Source organism: Herpailurus yagouaroundi, unplaced genomic scaffold (genome assembly GCF_014898765.1).
Source record: "Herpailurus yagouaroundi ecotype Mexico unplaced genomic scaffold, PumYag 208, whole genome shotgun sequence".
NCBI classification, from domain to species: Eukaryota; Metazoa; Chordata; class Mammalia; order Carnivora; family Felidae; genus Herpailurus; species Herpailurus yagouaroundi.
Window position 1 is genome coordinate 8,363,220 of NW_024412439.1, and position 17,643 is coordinate 8,380,862.

The 17,643-nt window shown below is 48.8% G+C and overlaps 1 protein-coding gene across 6 annotated transcripts in view; it reads left to right on the forward strand.

Annotated features, from left to right (window-relative positions):
• The window catches only part of GAS7 (growth arrest specific 7), a 218,260-nt gene that overhangs the window by 97,023 nt on the left and 103,594 nt on the right, over positions 1 to 17,643 (forward strand). The window contains exon 1 of one of the 6 annotated variants that reach the window (XM_040453198.1): positions 5,568 to 5,668. The exons of 4 other annotated variants lie outside the window; for them this stretch is intronic. In XM_040453198.1, the coding sequence (XP_040309132.1) occupies positions 5,583 to 5,668 (86 nt within the window). In that variant the 5' untranslated portion in view covers positions 5,568 to 5,582. Of the gene's footprint in view, positions 1 to 5,567; positions 5,669 to 17,643 lie in introns of those variants that run through there. One more of the 6 variants, XM_040453200.1, reaches the window with a different exon arrangement.

Below are 17,643 nucleotides of genomic sequence, written 5' to 3' on the forward strand. Positions count from 1 at the left end.
TATTTTATTTTATTTTATTTTATTTTATTTTATTTTATTTTATTTTAGATTTTATTTTATTTATTTTTATTTTATTTTATATCTTATTTATTTTATTTTTTTATTTTATATTTTATTTTTATTTATTTTATTTTTATTTTATATTTTATTTATTTTATTTTTATTTTATCTTTTATTTTAGTATTTTATTTATTTTTATTTTATTTTATATCTTATTTTGTCTTATTTTTATTTTATATTTTATTTTATTTTTTTATCTTATTTTATATTTTATTTTATTTTATTTTTATTTACATTATATTTTATTTTATTATTTTATTTTTATTTTATTTTATATTTTATTTTATTTATATTTTATATTTTATTTATTTTATTTTATTTTTATTTTATATTTTATATTTTATTTTATTATTTTATTTTTATTTTATATTTTATTTTTATTTTATGTTTTATTTTAGTATTTTATTTTATGTTTATTTTATTTATTTTTATTTTATTTATTTAATATTTTATTTCATTTTATTATTTTATTTTATTTATATTTTATATTTTATTTATTTTATCTTATTTTATTTTATTTTTTATTTTATTTTATTTTAGTACTCTTTTTTTTTGCAGGAGTATTCTCCTGAAAACAGTAGTATGTATCTATTTCAGGAGTAGAATTTAGCGATTCATCACTTAACCTATGACGCCCAGTGCTCATCCCAAGAAGTGCCCTCCTCCTTAATGCCCGTCCCCCATTTAGCCCATCCCCCCACCCAACACCCCAGTTCAGCAATTTCTGAGACCAAAAGGCAGCCCATCAGCAAAGCAGAATTAGCCGTGTTATTTGAAGTTAGTCACATAAAGAAGTTTATTAATTTTTTATTGACTTCTACCCAGCACACATTACTGTGTTTCAGGTGCGTTTGATATTTTTATATGTTACAAAACGTTGGCTGCATCGGATTTGCCACCACACGCCATTATTACAGTATTAGTGCCATACTTTATATCCCCGTGACTTATTTATTTTATAAATGGAGGTTCGTACCTCTTAATCTCTTCGCATAAAGGGATTCAGATCATCTGTATCCACTCTGTCTATGTGCCTTCCAGAAGCAAGATGCATGTTATGTGTTTTTAAAGTCTGTATTTTCTGTATATCAAATGAGAAGCATTTGAGGATGATTCTGGAATAGTTACAGACTCTACATTAAAGTATTTAATAGAACGATAAAAACATTCCTCCTTAATTGTGGGTCACAGCTTTCCTGTGATCCCCAAAAACCCTATAGTTGACCTCTCTGTGGGAATAGACTTGAGTCAGCATCCCTGGGACCGGCTAAGGCCCAGTCAGCGTTAGGCCGTCCCAGGGTTTCTCAACCTCGGCACAATTGACATTTGGGGCAGATCATTCTTTGTTGTGGGTGAATGGTCTTTTGCATGGTAGGCTGTTTAACAGGATCCCTTCCTTTCTCTTGTTAGATGCCTGGAGCTCCCTGTGGTAAGCATAATCTTGACCGCCCCCACCCCCATGCACACACATCCAAGATGCCACGTCTTAGTCCCTGCAACCTGTCAGTATGTAGTTACATGGCGAGAGGGAATTGAGGTAGATCGGATGTCTGCGTTATCCAAGCGGGCCCAATATAATCTGAAATGCCCTTATAAGTGGAAGAGGAAGGCGGCAGAGGGAGAGAGAACCAGAGAGGAGGCCTGGACAGATCATTGCTGGCTTTGAAGTTGGAGCAAGGGGGCCAGCCACCAAGGAGTGCACGCCGCCTCTAGCAGCTGACAAAGACCAGAGGACGGATTCTTCCCTGGATCCTCCACAAGGAACAGAGCCAAAGGGACGCCTTGGTTTTAGCCCAGTGAGATTCATCTCTGAGCTCTAGATAATAAATCTAGAACTCTCAGATGATCCGTTTGTGTGGTCTTGAGCCACAAAGTCTGGGGTTACTTGTTTCAGTGGCGGTAGGAAACTGGCACACCGCCCGCCTCTCCCACCCCCAGTGTGACAATGAGGAAGAGTCTCCGGAATCCCCCTGGTTCAGAAACGCTGGCTCTGTGGAGCGCCATATTGTTTCCCTAGAAGCAGTGAGAGGAGACGGTTTCTCTGTTCTGCAATGAGAATGAGGTTGGCAGTGAGGACGCCCAGCAGGATTAGCTCTGGGGGAAACCAGTGGTATAAAAGGGAGTGGGTGCCATGGCCGCTCCCCCAACTCACCCCCCAACCCCCCCTGCCCCCCACCAGAGGCTCCTGGAGCTGTCACACTGTCATTAATGGCACAACGTTCATGTTGGTGCTTGTGCATATTTGGACAGAACTAGAAAAGAAGCTGAGCTGAAAACCATAAAAGAGAATATAAAAACTCCATAAAACATTGAAATGTCAGGCAAAGCAGCATTGCTAGCGGGGGCCTCGGCGAGGAGGGACGGCACGCTGGGCGCCTTTGGCTCTGTGTGTGGGAGTCGTGGGCGGGGAGGAGAGGCCGGGGAGCCCGGCCCACGCTAGGGGCCACCAAGCCCGGGCTCTGGGCCAGACACGCAGCCCCCTGGACCCAACCCTGATGCCATGATTCTGTTTATTTTGCTGAATACGACATTCATATGGTTCTGATTTCTTCTTTGTGATCCGTCATCTCTGTGTGGCTTTGGAGCCAGAAACCCAGCAAAAGCGGCTTTGAAGTTGTTGTTCTGGCCTAAGAAGGAAGTGGTGCCTTTCCAGGGTTCATCGGGACGACCACGAGGTCCCCTTTGATTTGCGAAGCGCTCCAGGAGCTGAGCGGGAAGGAGGCTGGCAAGGTCGGTTCTGGTCCTGGCCCGGGAGCTGGGCCGGGTGAGAAGGGAGGAGTGGGTTTGCACGGCCACGGTAACAGCCACTCTTTCTCCCACCGGGAAGAAACAGCAGGTGGTTCCGTGTTACCTGCCGCTTCAGGTGGTCACATGGAGCTGTGGCCCCTTACGTCTTCCTTGCAGGTGCTTCCTTGCAGGTGTAATTTCAGAAAAGAAATTACAAAAAGGAAAAGTCCTGAAGCAAATAGGATGTGGAGAAAAGACATTGTCTGTTTCTGTGGTGTTTTGATATTGAAGGGATGCGGGTCAGACCATTCCGGGTTGGGCTGGCCTCGCTGGACCTAACCGGTATATAGAGGCCGGGGTTCCCAAATGTCAGCATGCGTTAGAATCTTTCAGCAGGAGGGCTTGTTAAAATGGGCAACAGGACCCCTACCCCCTGGAGTTTCTGACTCAGGAGGGCTAGGATGAGACCCAAGGGTTTATACTTCTCGACAAATTCCCAGGTGATGCTGACGTGGCTGGTCCGAGGTTGAGAACTGTTGTTCTAGGACAAGAAGAGGGTCTTTGTAACGAAAATTGGAACTGATAACGAACGGTTCTTAGGATCCTACGGTTTGTGCATGGGGACCCCACGTTTGATCTGAAGACTGCTACAAAGAGACTGTCATCTTCTGGAATTTTTTTTTTCCCCCAAGGTGAAAGCAGCAAATTTTTTTTTCAGTTGTTATGCAGTGAAATTGACTATTTTGGGGGTGTTGGGTATTTTAGGGTCTTGGACAACCCCGATGTTGATTCCTTCACACATTTTCAAATCAGGCATGATCTCGGGGTGTCCGGGTGGCTCAGGAGGTTAAGCGTCCGACTTCAGCTCAGGTCACGATCTGGGTGGTTCGTGTGTTCGAGCCCCATGTTGGGCCCTGTGCTGATGGTTCAGAGCCTGGAGCCTGCTTCGGATTCTGTGTCTTCCTCTCTCTCTGCTCCTCTCCCTCCCCCGCACGCGTGCTCTCTCTCTTTCTCTCAAAAATAAACAATAAATAAATACATAAGTAAGTAAAATTGTTGTTGAGGGGTATAGTTCTACATATGTATGGGTTCATGTAACCACACTCTTACCCAAGATACAGAATAATTCGTCCCCCCCAAGAACCTCCCTTGTGCTCTCCGTATGCTCTCATACCCCATCTCCCCCAACCCCTCATGAGCCATCCAGCCCTATAGCTCTTCTTTTTGAGTGTGTCATGTAAACAGGATCGTACGGTATGTAACCTTTTGAGACTGACTTCTTAACAGACACCTGTGACATCATCCAGGTCACTGCACGGATCAGTAGTTGGTTCCTTTGTATTGGGAGCAGCGACGCATCGTATGGATGTACCGTGGCGGTTCATCATTCCCCGTTGATGGCCTCTGGGTTTCTTCCAGTTCGGGGTTATGACGAATAAAGCTGCCATATGCGCGTTCCTGTATAAGACTTGGTGTGGACATATGTTTCCCTTTCTCCTGGGCGCGTACCTGAGAGCGGATGGCTGGCTCGTATGGTGGGTGCAGGTTTTAACTTTATAGGAAACGGCCACACGACTGTCCAGAGGGGCGGGGTGCCATTTTGCATTCCCACATTGGTATGTAGGAGTTCCAGCCGCTCTGTGTCCTTGCTGGCACTTGGGGTTGTCATTCTTTTTATTTGTAGTCTTTCTAGATCATTCATAATTAAATTAATTATTTTTGAAATTTTTACTAGTGTTTATTTTAGAGAGAGAGAGAGAGAACGTGAGCGGGGGAGGCACAGAGGGAGAGAGAGGGAGACACAGGATCCGAAGCAGGCTCCAGGCTCCGAGCTGTCAGCGCAGAGCCTGACGCGAGGGTCGAACTCCCGAACCGCGGGATGATGACCTGAGCCGAAGTCGGACGCTTAACTGACTGAGCCACCCGGGTGCCCCGAGATCATGCCTGATTTGAAAATGTGTGAAGGAATCTCAGGCAGGCTCGGAGTCCAAGGCCTCCCAGGCTCTTGGTGGCTTCTTGGATTCAGACCTTTTGCTTTGAAGGCTGTGCTGAGCAGGAGCTGGGAAGCCGGGGCTTCTGTATGTGATTGGAGCTCCAGCAACATCCAGGGCCCGTGCAGCTGAGCCAGGCTTGTGCCCTGGGACTAGGGAAACAAGACGGAAGTAGAAAGAAGAGAAGACAGAGGAAAGGAGCACATCTTAGCATCACAGAGGCAGAAAGCACTGGGCTGCTTCTCCATACCCCTCTGCCCCCGGCGCCTTTATTTGTAGGCTGAGGCTCCGAGGGGATGAAGCACCCACCTCAATGAGCTTGTGGCGGGCCGTGGCCGGCCTGGGGCAGGAGCCACTTTTGTTTCCAGAAGCGTCCTTGCTGATGGCACCGCGGCCACAAGTTGCTTCCCCTCAGTGCTTGAGGAGTAGAGCTTTTGCCAATCGATATACCTGGTCAAGATCATCATACTCCCTGGGTGCCTTGGCCTCAGGTCTGCTCCAGGCAGGAGCCGGCTTTAGGAAGGAGCTTGTGCAGAGCGGGGGTCGTGGTCACTGCCGAAACCAGAGCGGGTGACTTAATGGGAAGGTCCTTTCTCGGGAGGCCGTCCCACCCGCCCTCGAGGGGACAGGGCGCAGCTGCCCTGGAAGGCTGTGGACATGCTTTCCCGATTGCAGAATACTTCTCTTTCATTTTGAATATCATTTGTTTGGTTGCCACGGCAACGCCAAGTCTCTATTTTAATGCTAACCTGCGTGGCTGCAACTTTCTATATATAAATGCTGCTTTGCACAGTGAATTAGCTGATGCCACAGGAAGCAGCGGATGTGGAGACGGTGGCAGAAAATGACCAGCGTGTCCGCTTTGCAAGAGGAAGGGCTGTGGGGCTGAGGTGAGTGGGAACCCCGGGCAGGTGCTCGAAGCGCTCACCGGAGCCCCGTGAGAGCCAGGTGGCCCGCCACACCTGGGGGAGAGAAGCCAGCGCTGGAGAGCCTCCCTGGGCAGGTGCTTGGTGCGTGGGCAGGTGCCAGGGTGGTTCTGCTGTTTGCGCACCTGTCTGCCGTCGTCATGCCTTCCTAGAGTCCGGGTGGCTTGGGGACCCAAGGCTCTGGAAAGACCAAGCCACTTTGGGGCCGGGGTGGTATCTGAGGGTGAGCTCAGTGGAAAGCAAGTTTTTCCTGTTGCCTTCAACTCCCCTTGGCTCCCTGCCCTGGCTCTTTGCCGCCTCTGTTTTGCTTTTTCTTAATTCTTGAGTGTGGCCAGTCCTCGCCGGGGCGCAGTGGTTCCAGATGGCGCTGATAGAATCCTCAGCAGGGGCCCGGAAGGGGCTTCAGGAATCAGCGGGTTCAGCTCCCTCCAGCTCTAGATGAGGGGGAAGCCCAGAGAGGCGCTGTGAGCTGCCAGATGTTACACAGCCAGTCAGGCAGAGAGTGGGACGGCAGCCAGGTCCATGGGGATCTTCTGACTGGCGCACATGTACCGTGTGGGGGCACATTCTGCCGTGGGGTCAGGGCGGCCGTGGGTATACACAACGGAGCTACAGGGGGTGCAGAGAGGGTGGCGTAAATCGCGGGAGGTGGGGCATGTAACAAACACAGGATTACATAACGGCGCCTGAACCCACTCAGGCTTCTGGAAAGTCCGTGCAAGCGGCAGTCGAGGAAACTCAGATTCACGTGGATGCAGCCCCAGGTCTGACGGTCGTGCCAGCCTCTCTCGATTTCCCCACCCGGGCCCTGGGGATGTGCGATCTCTTCCCCAGCTCTGTTGTGGTTAAGTCACGGTCACGGCCGGCGTGAACCTGTCGGGGACTGTGTTCGGGCCCCGATGGGGGTGTGATGCATCTGGACACAGAGCTGTTTGGAAAAGAGAGGCATCCACACAGCTCTGTTACCCCCATGGCAGGGAGGTGGGCGGGGGGTGCTGCAGAGAGCAGAGGACTTCTCTGAAGATTGGGTTTCGTGGCAAAACGCAGCATCGTTATTAGAAAGTCTCATTCGGGCCCCCTCTTCTTTGACATCACACGTTTGACACATATTTTAAGTGCACTGAATCCAGAGACTTGGTCCCTGTTCTCCAAAACAAAAGACTTGGAGGACTCTTAAGTTCTCGGGGGGAGCCCCGTGCAAGTATGGAAGTTTTGGTGCCACGTGCTGCGGGGTAGGTGAGAAAGTGTGAGGTCCGGGGACGGGGAGATCCTAGCTCTTCCCCCGGAGTCTGAGGTCAGGAGGAGAGCTCCCTGTGGCCAGATTGAGAAGGACACCGTGATTCTTGCAGTGACTGTCCCCATCACCGTGCATTCACCCCGGGGGCCCCAGGACACATGTTTCCAGGCTCCAGAGCCCTGCAGATTTGGGTTGCTCGCTCCTTCTGCAGGGACGGATCCAGCCTTCCTCCCCGCCAGGCATTGACCGTGTTCCAAGGGTGCCGGGTCCCCAGGACTCGGTCTTGCCACCCCAAGGGGAGTCTCTCTGCTCACGGGGGCAACTGTGTCGTCTTGCCTTTGGACTCGTGGATGAGTGTCTGTGCTCCGCAAGGTGGCTGTGCCCGGCTCACTTTGTCCTGGGTTCCCCAAATCTCTGATCTTCTATCAGATTGCTCAGTGCACGACTGGTGGCACGTGCCTCACTCCGTAGGCTCTTTCTCTTCCCCACCCCCTCTCCTCCCCTTCCAAACCTTCTCATCAGCTGATGGGGTGCCACCTTCCCATAAACAGAGCAGGACAGACTTTCAGAGTCCCTCGTGCCCCAGAAATCTTGTCCTGTGCTTCCCTTCCAAGGAAGGTCGGACCCAGGCTGGGGGTGGGGGTGGGGGCGTGTAGCTCTGGGGCGAGAGGAAGTTGGCCACGCATTTGCAGCCCTTGGAAACCCCGGAAACTGACGGCCAGCTGCACCCAGCAGGGGGTGTTGGTGGTAACAGGTGGCAGCAGAGGGACGGTTAGCGGAGGGTGAAAGCATTGATTCCTACTCTTAGTCTAGGAGGTGCTACTCAATTCTTTAAAGCCAGAGAACCCTCCCTTCAATCTGCCGCTTACGCAGATACCCAACAATTAATGCGAGGAGCTGCGCCCTGGCGGCCAGCGGGCAGAATCAAGTTCAGGACTGTGGGAGGTTGTGTCGGTCTGTTTTGTTTTAGCCCACGGTTTCGTTTTAGAATCCTTGGGTTGGTTCGCCAAAATCGACAAATCACCAGATTTCACAATGGAAATTCAGATACCGGCTGCTCTTGCCAAAAATGAGTAGCTTCGGTGACACCAAGCCTCGGCAGCCCGGCGTGGTGTCAACACCCTGGTGACGAGGGGTGGATTTTCCAGTGTGCCACAGTCCCCACCCCCGGCTCCGCTGCTCACCAGCACTGTGACCGATGATGAAACGGTTGCCATTGTTCATTTTTAAAAATGGAGGTAAAATCGGGATATAGCATCATACAGGTTTTAGGTGCACGACATCGTAAGTCGATACCTGTATGCGCTACAGAGTGATCACCTCCCCCCAGCATCTGGTTGACATTCATCACCACACACTGAGCCGTCCACCCTTTTTGCCCATCCCAAACCCCCTTCCCCTCTGGTCAACATCAGTGGGTTTTCTGTATCTACGAGTTTGCTTTTATATTGTTTTGTTTGTTCTTTTTTCGTTTGTTTGTTTTTGGCTTTTTAGATTCCATGTATGACTGAAATGAGATGGTATTTGTCTTTTCTCCGTCTGACTCCTTCCACTTAGCGTAATACTCTCTAGGTCTGTTATTTCTGCTCTGAGCTTTATTACTTCTTTCCTTCTGCGAATGTGAGGCTTCATTTGTTCTTTGTCTAGTTCCTTCAGGTGCAAAATTAGATTGTTGGAGATTTTTCTTGCCTATCGAGGTAGGCCTGTATTGCTACGAATGTCCCTCTTGGAACTGCTTTTGCTGCATCCCATGGATTTTTTTTTTTTTTTTTTTTTTGTATTGTATTTCTGTTTTTGTCTTCAGGCATTAACTTGCTTTCTCCTCTGTGTGATGACAAACAGGTCATACAGGGGCATGTTGTTTCATTTCCTTGCATTTTTGTGCGTGTTTTTTTCTGGTTTTCTCCTTCTAACGGATTTTTAGTTTCCTACCATTGTGGCAGAGCAGGAGGCTTGATAGGCTTTCAGTCTTCTGAAATGTATTGAGACTTATTTTGGAGCCTAACAGTTGATCTGTTCTGGAATATGTCCCATGTGCGTTCAAGAAGAATTGTGTGTTCTGCTGCCTTTGGGGGGAATGTTCTCCATATCTGAGGCTCAGGGTGTGGTTGGAGTGCCTACACCTGTTACTATCATTTTCCATCCTTTCAAGACCAAGAGAGGAGTTAAGGGGGGATCCCTAGCCAAAGAGAAGGAGTTAAGGGGTTCACCCCACACCACTCCAGAGTGAGGGCAGGAGGAGTTTTTCCGTTTTTAGGATCTCAGCAAATCTTGATCCCTTTTTGTCCAGCCACCCGCAATTCACTGCTTCCATCTGTGGGTCCCCTCGGTGCACATTGGTGAATAAGCCCTAATGCCTTGGACTGTCTTAGCGATTAAGATGTTCACTGGGTTCTGTTCCTATGGGAGAAGTGGCGTGTGACCCTAGCAGACAAGGCCAGCGGATTGAGTGATGAGAGAGCGAGAGATCAGCTTGGGCGCTCAAGCGTTATCAGAGGTGGCCAGGCATTCATGGGCTGGGAGTCCTTGGGTGAAAATAACATACCCGTTCTGTAAAAAGTATGAGTAAGAGCCAAGCACATGCATACATTTCACATCAGGCATCGATCGCTCAGACTGCTTTTCATAGATGATCATATCTGGCCCCTGTCTGCTTTCCCTCTGGCTAAAAAATCTTTAATTACACTGTGGCCAATTTCAGCGACTGAGAGAGCGCGTCTTTTCTGAATGTATTTATTTGGAGGACCCTAGGCCCTTGAGAGGCTGGTGTCAGAGACCCAGACAAGCCATTGATGACCCTTCCCCTCCCCCCGACCCCAGCCTGTCTGGTTCATTTGTGATGTGGGGGCCCTAGACAGCATTTCAGTATCTAAGTCCTCTCTTGGTGTAGAATAGATAAACACATGGGCTCTGCCTTTACCTTTTTGTCTTCCTCTCTTTCCATACTCTTGAATTGGTGCCCGGATAATCTCAGGAAGGTAAGACACCAGCTTTCTAGGGGGGTGCGCTGTTAAATCCTCCTCAGACACTCGGGGGGAGTCCTTTGATTCCACACGTATTCATTGGGTGTGTTTTCTGTGTCTGGGGACACACGGGAGTAGGACCTCATTCTTGTTCTCAGGGAGTGAGGACCACTTGGCATAAGCCATGCCAAGAAGGGCGGCCATGGAGGTAGGAATGGACCAGCTCACACGAGAGGGAAGGTGGTGCTGGGGTCAGGGGGCTGCATCCCCAGGGGACAGCAAGAAGTGAAGCAAAGCAAGGTGGGTCCCCATCCCGGCTGGAGCTTTGAACCCAGGCTGAGCTTCCAGGCTGACTCTGCTTCTTTATGCTATTTGCCCTGGCCACGGTCAGGGCTCTTGTCCATGGAGATGCTTATGTTGATGTTTTCCTTCCCTCTGGCACCTCTCTCTCCGGTTAGCAAAGGAACCCCTCCCCCCACCCCCTTGGGCAGTCAGCCACCACCTTCCACCACGTGAAGTTGAGAGTTAGGGTCGTGGCTGGTCGCGGCCTCACTGTAACTTCGCTCTGGAGTATCTGCCCTTGGATAGAGGATTCTTGGATACTGCGGAGGAACCTGGGGGGAGCGAGGATCGCGTTGTTCTTGGACTCTGGGTTCTCTGTCTTGTTAGCTGTAAGACCTTGGGGAAGACCTCCGCTTACTCAGTTAGGAGGGGGACAATAAGCACAGCTCTCTCCACCGTTCTCGTGAGGGTCAAATAGGCACCAATTATGTATAAGTTCCCGACCGCACTTCGGCATCTAAGAACAAGGGAAAGGTAAGGTCTTACAGGTGGTGGGATCGACTTTGGGGATGTAGAGTGGTGGGAAAAAGAAACCTGACCCTTGGCCCTTCCTGTCATCCAGTCTGTCCCGTGTTTTAGAGATTGAAGTTGGGGGGGAGTGGTGTTCTTACGGGGTGTCCTTGCTCATGGCAGCGGAGACACTCTGAGGCCACGTGAGGAAGGTGGCCGGGGACTTGTGTGGCTGGGTTGCAGACCCCGTCCAGGGCTGTGTTTGTTTCTTGGTCTGGTTGGCTGGGGTCGCCAGCTTTTCCCGCGGCTCTGGTGGACAAGCATGGCTTGGCTCCATGGGTTTTTCTGTCCCCTTCCTGGTGGTCCTCTAAACTCTAATCTCGTCCACTGAGCGTAGTAATTTCATCTCACACACTGTTCCTCGTGCTCTTTTGATGAGCTTGGTCTGTGTCAGGAATGGGAGAAGGTGTCAGCGCAGATCAGCCCAGGCTGTGGGGAGAACCCAGTCAGTGCCATGCGAGGGACTCAGCGCTGGGGACCTCAGCTGACGACTTTCTTCAAAGGTTGCTCGGTGATTTAACGGGGATGGGAAGGTGTGGGGCAAAGCCAACATTTATGGAGTTGCTAACCGTTGTTTCGGTCGTCTGATCTTTACAAGAATTCTGTGAAGGAGATGGTGGTGTTTCCAGTTTTACATGCAGAAAAGAAAAACATGAGGTTCAAAGAGGTGAAGTGTCTTGTCTGTGGTTACATGGCTGGAAAGCTATGGAGCACATACTGGGACTTCCTCTCTGCCTGGCTGACGGTTAGATGCTGGGTTTGGGGACAAGCCAGTGGATGCCTGTGGCTGGTTTCTGGGGGTTGTGTCTGCTTTTTATCCTCCCCTACACACCAGCACATCCATGCACACCTTGTTTTGGGAATCCCTGTTGCAGAGCGGGAGGTTGTGATTTCTAGAAGTTTCTGGAATGTTCCAGACCCCTTCATGGGAATGGAGCTTTGCATTTCAATGAGTGGAAAAATAGGCAGGAGAGGATTTGCCAAAGGGAAAATCAAGTGCTTTTATTCACTCCCCTCTACTCCCCTTGTGTGCACAGATGTTTCCTCCCTGTTCCCCCTCCCTTCACAGGGGGCTCACTGGTCACAAAGGGATGGGAAGTTATCGTTGTAGAGCAGACAGCTGGACTCTTTAGAGGTCGGCTTGCACAGAGCAGTGTTGGGGTCAGCCTGGGAGCCGACCTAGGTGGGGCTTTGGCTCTTGGTGTGCTGTCTGACTAGAATAGTCTTCTAACCATGCCAGCAACATCAGCATCAAGATTTAGGGCAGCCAGAGAGCAGGAAGGAGGGGCCTGTGCACTGGGCTGGGGGAGACTTGGCATCCAATCCCCATCTGTCTCTGGGCTCAGTTTCCCAATCTGTAAAATGGTAGCATGGGACCAAATGATTGGTGGGGTCCCTTCCACCTCTAATTTTCATGTCAGCCTTGCATTGGTTCAGAAAGTTCTTTACTGTTTGTCTTCATTCATTTTCTCAAAAATAACCCCACCCCCATGTTTCTTTAGCATTTGAAAGGTAGTACAATGAATCCTAATCTGATAGTGTACATTTTAGAGATGGCAACTGAGAAGGGATATATCAAGGGGGGATTTTATTAACAAATACTATCTACCTATTTTAGATAAGGCTGTATTCGTATGTTAGTTCATAATGGAATAAAGATTTTTTTTAAAAAATGGGTTAAAATCAATTTGCTCATTATGAAAACTTGGAAAATACAGAAAAGCAGAAACAAAAAATATTCAGCATGCTTTTCATTCCTCTTTTTTTTTTTTTTTTGCTGTATATATTTGTCTACATAATTGGGATCATATGGTATATTTTAGAATTGTACATGCAGATTTTGGGGGAAGGCAATGTTTTCCTGATTGTAAAAGTAAATTTATGGGCGCCTGGGTGGCTCAGTCGGTGAAGCGTCCGACTTCAGCTCAGGTCATGATCTCACGGTTTGTGAGTTCACGTCCCGCGTCGGGCTCTGTGCTGACATCCTGGAGCCTGGAGCCTGGTTTGGATTCTGTGTCTCCCTCTCTCTCGGCCCCTCCTCCACTCTCACTCTGTCTGTCTCTGTCTCTCTCTCTCTCTTGCAAAAATAAATGTTAAAAAATTTTAAAATGAAAAATAAATTAACATTTTAAATGTGATAAAAGAAATACGATGAAAACATCCAGAGGAACCCCACAACCCACAGATAACCTGGGGCCACATTTTCTGGGTGCTTCATTGGCAGAGGAAGGAGGGGGCTTGTGGGTCTTTCCTGATCTGGGCAGGAGAGGGGCTTGGTTCATTCAACGTGAGTTTTAAATATCTTCTAGCTCCTTGGCAGACAGAGTGGCCACTGTGATGCTTTACATGTGCTGCGTTGCTTGGGTGCTTGGGTGGAGGAGAGACAGAGAGACTCTGTTCAGTGATGCTTCCAGCCAATGCCTCCAAAGCTCCAGTACCCACCCCAGGGTCAGCGTGTGCTTGCGCAGAAAAGACCGCCTCGGTGAACGGTGCTCCCCACACGGAGTGGGAGGCTTCATCTGTGCTGGCCTTGCAGGATGTCTCGGGAGAAATACGGAGCCCGGTTCCAGGGTGGGCACAAAGCAGAGGAGGAGGGCCGAGGGAGACACTGGGCACGAGCCGGAAAACCCGTTCGCCTGATTTCTGAATTGGGGGTCTGCACTGAGTAAGAGAGGCCTCACAGGTGCATCAATGCGGTGACTTCCCATCGTCATCGTCCTCATGTTGACTTCTCTCTCAGTGCCTGGAGGGTCTGGGGGGTGCATGCTTGGAGAACCTTTTCTGTCTCTTTCGTGTGAAATATTAATACGATTGGGCTGGACACGTGCATCTTGGAGCTCAGATGTTTGGAACAAAAAAAACTCCTATTTAAAAAAAAATTAATGTTTATTTATTTTTGAGAGAAATAGAGACAGAGCATGGGCAGGGGAGGGGCAGAGAGAGAGGGAGATACAGAGTCAGAAGCAGGCTCCAGGCTCCGAGCTGTCGGCACAGAGCCTGACGTGGAGTTCGAACTCACGAACTGTGAGATCATGACCTGAGCCAAAGTCAGATGCTTAACTGACTGAGCCACCCAGGTGCCCCCAAAAAACTCTTCTATTTGAAGCTCATTTTGTTTCATCATTCAACAAAAGTTTATTGAACTCCCATAGTGATGAACAAAACGACCACCACCACCCCCCGAAGCTTTGACTTGGGTGGGATATGCCTTCTAGCATTTTCTAGCACTTTCTAGCACTTTCACAGGGCTGACGCCAGGCCCTGATCAGTCCCTGCCTTATGGAGCATGAGTTCCAGTGGGAAGTGCTCTTAGCAGGAGCAGAAGAAAAGTCTGAGGAGAAACGGATTTCCCAGGTAACCTTTCTCTTTGCTGGTTTGTGTGCATGACTTTTAAAATTATCAGGGCGCCTTGGTGGCTCAGTCAGTTGAGCAATGACTTTGGCTCAGGTCATGACCTCACGGTCCGTGAGTTCGAGCCCCGCGTCGGGCTCTGTGCTGACAGCTCAGAGCCTGGAGCCTGCTTTGGATTCTGCTCACACACTGTCTCTGTATCTCTCAAAAATAAATAAAACATTGAAAAGAAGTTTTAAATTATCTTTAGCTATTTGTGCATTTGATTATTGATTTTAGTCTATTTGGTCTGGTCTTTTTTTTTTTTTTTTTAATGTTTATTTATTTTTGACAGAGAGAGACCGAGCATGAACGGGGGAGGGTCAGAGAGAGAGGGAGACACAGAATCCGAAGCAGGTTCCATGCTCTGAGCTGTCAGCACAGAGCCTGACGCGGGGCTCGAACCCACAGACTGTGAGATCATGACCTGAGCTGAAGTTGGACACTCAACCAACAGAGCCACCCAGGAGCCCCAGGTCTGGTCTTTTTTTAAGTGTTTGTTTATTTGAGAGAGACAGAGAAATTTATTTTGAGAGAGAAAGTGTGTGTGCATGCAGGGGAAGGGCAAAGAGAGAGAGAGGGAGAGAGAGAGTCCCAAGCAGGCTCCACCCTGTCAGCTTAGAGTTTGATGTGGGGCTTGAACCCACAAACTGTGAGATCATGACCTGAGCCAATGACAGACACTCAACCGGCTGAGCCACCCAGGCACCCCTGGTCTGGTCTTTTCTAACGAAATGCCTCTTACACTTAGTACATTGCCTTTTTTTTTTTTTTTTTTTTTAACTTTGCCATTGGGGGATATTCTTTTCAGTGTAACCTGCACTTTATTGATTTAACTTTTTTTTTTTTTTTTTATCTTTTTTTGCCCACAAGCACTCATGTGGCTTTAGGTGAGCAATTTTGGTATAATCCTTACCCTTGTCTTCTTGCTTGTGTCATCCTTTCTATTTTGGCTGGCTTTTTCCGTTTATGATTTTCTGTTCCTCTTTCAACGAGAGTTACGACCGCCTGCTTTCTAGCAGTTTCCCGTGTTGTCTTCTGAATTGCCTTCTGAGATGTGCTCTTCCTCGAGCCCTTGGGTCGGTGCTTCCTCACGCTTTTCCCCACGTTCCCGTGCCCCTTTCTAGTCTCAGACAAGGCCACATCTGTGCTGACTTTGCATACAACCACCAGACGCGGTACGTGTGACGTGTCGTTGGCCTTGACCCTGTGTGCACGCAGGGGAGGGTTGAATCCCTTCTGAGGTCCCCGTACATTCGGTGATACACGCATCTCGCAGCCCAGTTCTGGCTTTCAAACTGGGGGCCCCCCCTGTGTCCTGCTGTTGGCTGCCTGCCTCCCTGAGGTTCCCAAGCAGCGGCGGGCGTGAGCGAGCATAGGTTCCCTGGTTCCAGACCTGTGTGCTGCTGCTCGGCGAATTCACTGGGCCTGGCCTGTGGGATACACGCCTTCAGAATGGTTCCCCCCCCCCCCCCCGCCACCGAGCCCCCTGCTCACCTGCTTTCTGGAAGTCACTGCAGCTGGAATGGATGGTGGGGAGGGAAGAAAGGTTCTCGGGCAGCCTCAGTGCTCAGGTGGGGGCTGGTCCCACATCTCAAATTAGACACAGAGAGAGAGGAGGGTATAAAATACTGGTCTTTTCCCACAACCAGTCTCTGGGTTGTAAGACTGTCCCCATTCGCTCCACTGGCCTAATGGTCCTCAAGGTTTCGGGGTTTTTTGGTTTGTTTGTTTTTTGATTCTGATTGTCCACTATTTTTTTTTTTAAGCTTATTTATTTTGAGAGAGAGAGAGAGAGAGAGAGAGAGAGAGAGAGAGAGAGAGAATCCCAAGCAGGCTCCACACTGTGAGCACAGAGCCCGATGTGGGGCTCGAACTCACAAACCATGAGATCAGGACCTGAGCCAAAAGCAAGAGTTGGACGCTTAACTGACTGAGCCATCCAAGCGCCCCGCCCTTTCCTTTTTTGAAGCTTATGCAAGTTTTATTTTTTCCTTCCCATTCTTTCCCCCTCCTTGCCTCCTTCAATAAGGAAGTGACAGAGGTGCCCGCAGCACTGTCACGTGGCCCTTAACGGGATGTCCTCTCTGCCTTTCCCTTGACGGTCCTCCTGGGCCTCCCAGCGGTGACTTGGGCACACACTCGGGACCTCGCTCCTGCCTTCGTGGGCCTGGGGTTAGCGGAGAACTTAAACTTGGCTTGCCAGGTTTCAAAAAAGAACTCCTGTAAACCAACTCACGGCTGTAAAAATGGTAATTTGACACGTGGCCTGAGACGGTGTTTCGCCAAGTGGGCTCATTGTACCCCCAAGGCTAGGCACGGGGATCGTAGACCTGTTGTGGTGGCAGTTCTCGAGTGCTGTTTATTTAAGCACGTCATGGGGGGGAAAATCCCATGTTTCGTGGATGTTATGGCTTAGGACCAGGTTAAAGTCAATCTCGTTATAAGACAGGTTAAAAACAAACAACTCCGGGTAAATAATAGTACAGCTGATACATAGCGAAGGCAGATCTGGGGCAGGGGGATGTTGAGCTGGAGTTTGGGAGACATAGAGCAAAGTATCTCTGGGGTCTCGATGCAGCCTGTTGGAGTGGGTGCCGTTTCTGAGATGTCTGCTTGACCTTGGGAGTCTTTTATGGGATGGACACATGGAAACCGTTAGAGGGACCTTGGACCCACCCACGTTGAGTGCAGGCACCTCACAAGAGCCATCCGTGGGCCAAGTGGGCCTGGGCCAGCCACTGCATACAGCCCTGTCCTCTGTCCTCACCTTCTTCTAAAGTGGCATCTGTCTCAGTCTCTTGCCTCCTGTCCCTGTGTGTCCTCAGGCTCACCAGCTCCTTGCGTGCTCGGGACCAGATTTCCACACCCACCTCACTCCCATGCTCCTTTTTCTGGAATCGGCAGCGGGGGGACCATCCTCCCCATAGTCAGGGAGCGTTTTCTTCCGCGTCTCACGTGGACACAGCTACCTATTTCTTCTTCTGATCCCGTCCTTATTTGCTTTCTGTGACTCATTCCCAGAACTCCCTTCCATTCGTTGTCCATCATGGGGCCAGCCCCTGAGTGTGAGGCACCGGGCTGCATTGGAGGGAAGAAAGGACGAAGGCCGTCCTTGCCTTGGAGGGTCTCGGAGAGGGGACCGAGGCATGCTGCATGTGCTAATGGAGGGCTCCCGGGAGGAGGGATTGGGCCCAAGGAGTGTCAGGGGGCAGTCTTTCTTTGTTGGTAGTGTTATTTCATTTTACTTTATATATTTTTTTTATATTTTATTTTTTTATTTTTTATTTTATTTTATATTTTATTTTATATTTATTTATTTATTTTATTTCATTTTATATTTTATTTTATTTCACTTTATATTTATTTTATTTTATATTTTACATTTTATTTTTTATTTCATTTTATATTTTATTTCGTTTTATATTTTATTTCGTTTTATATTTTATTTCGTTTTATATTTTATTATTTCACTTTATATTTTACTTTATGTGATA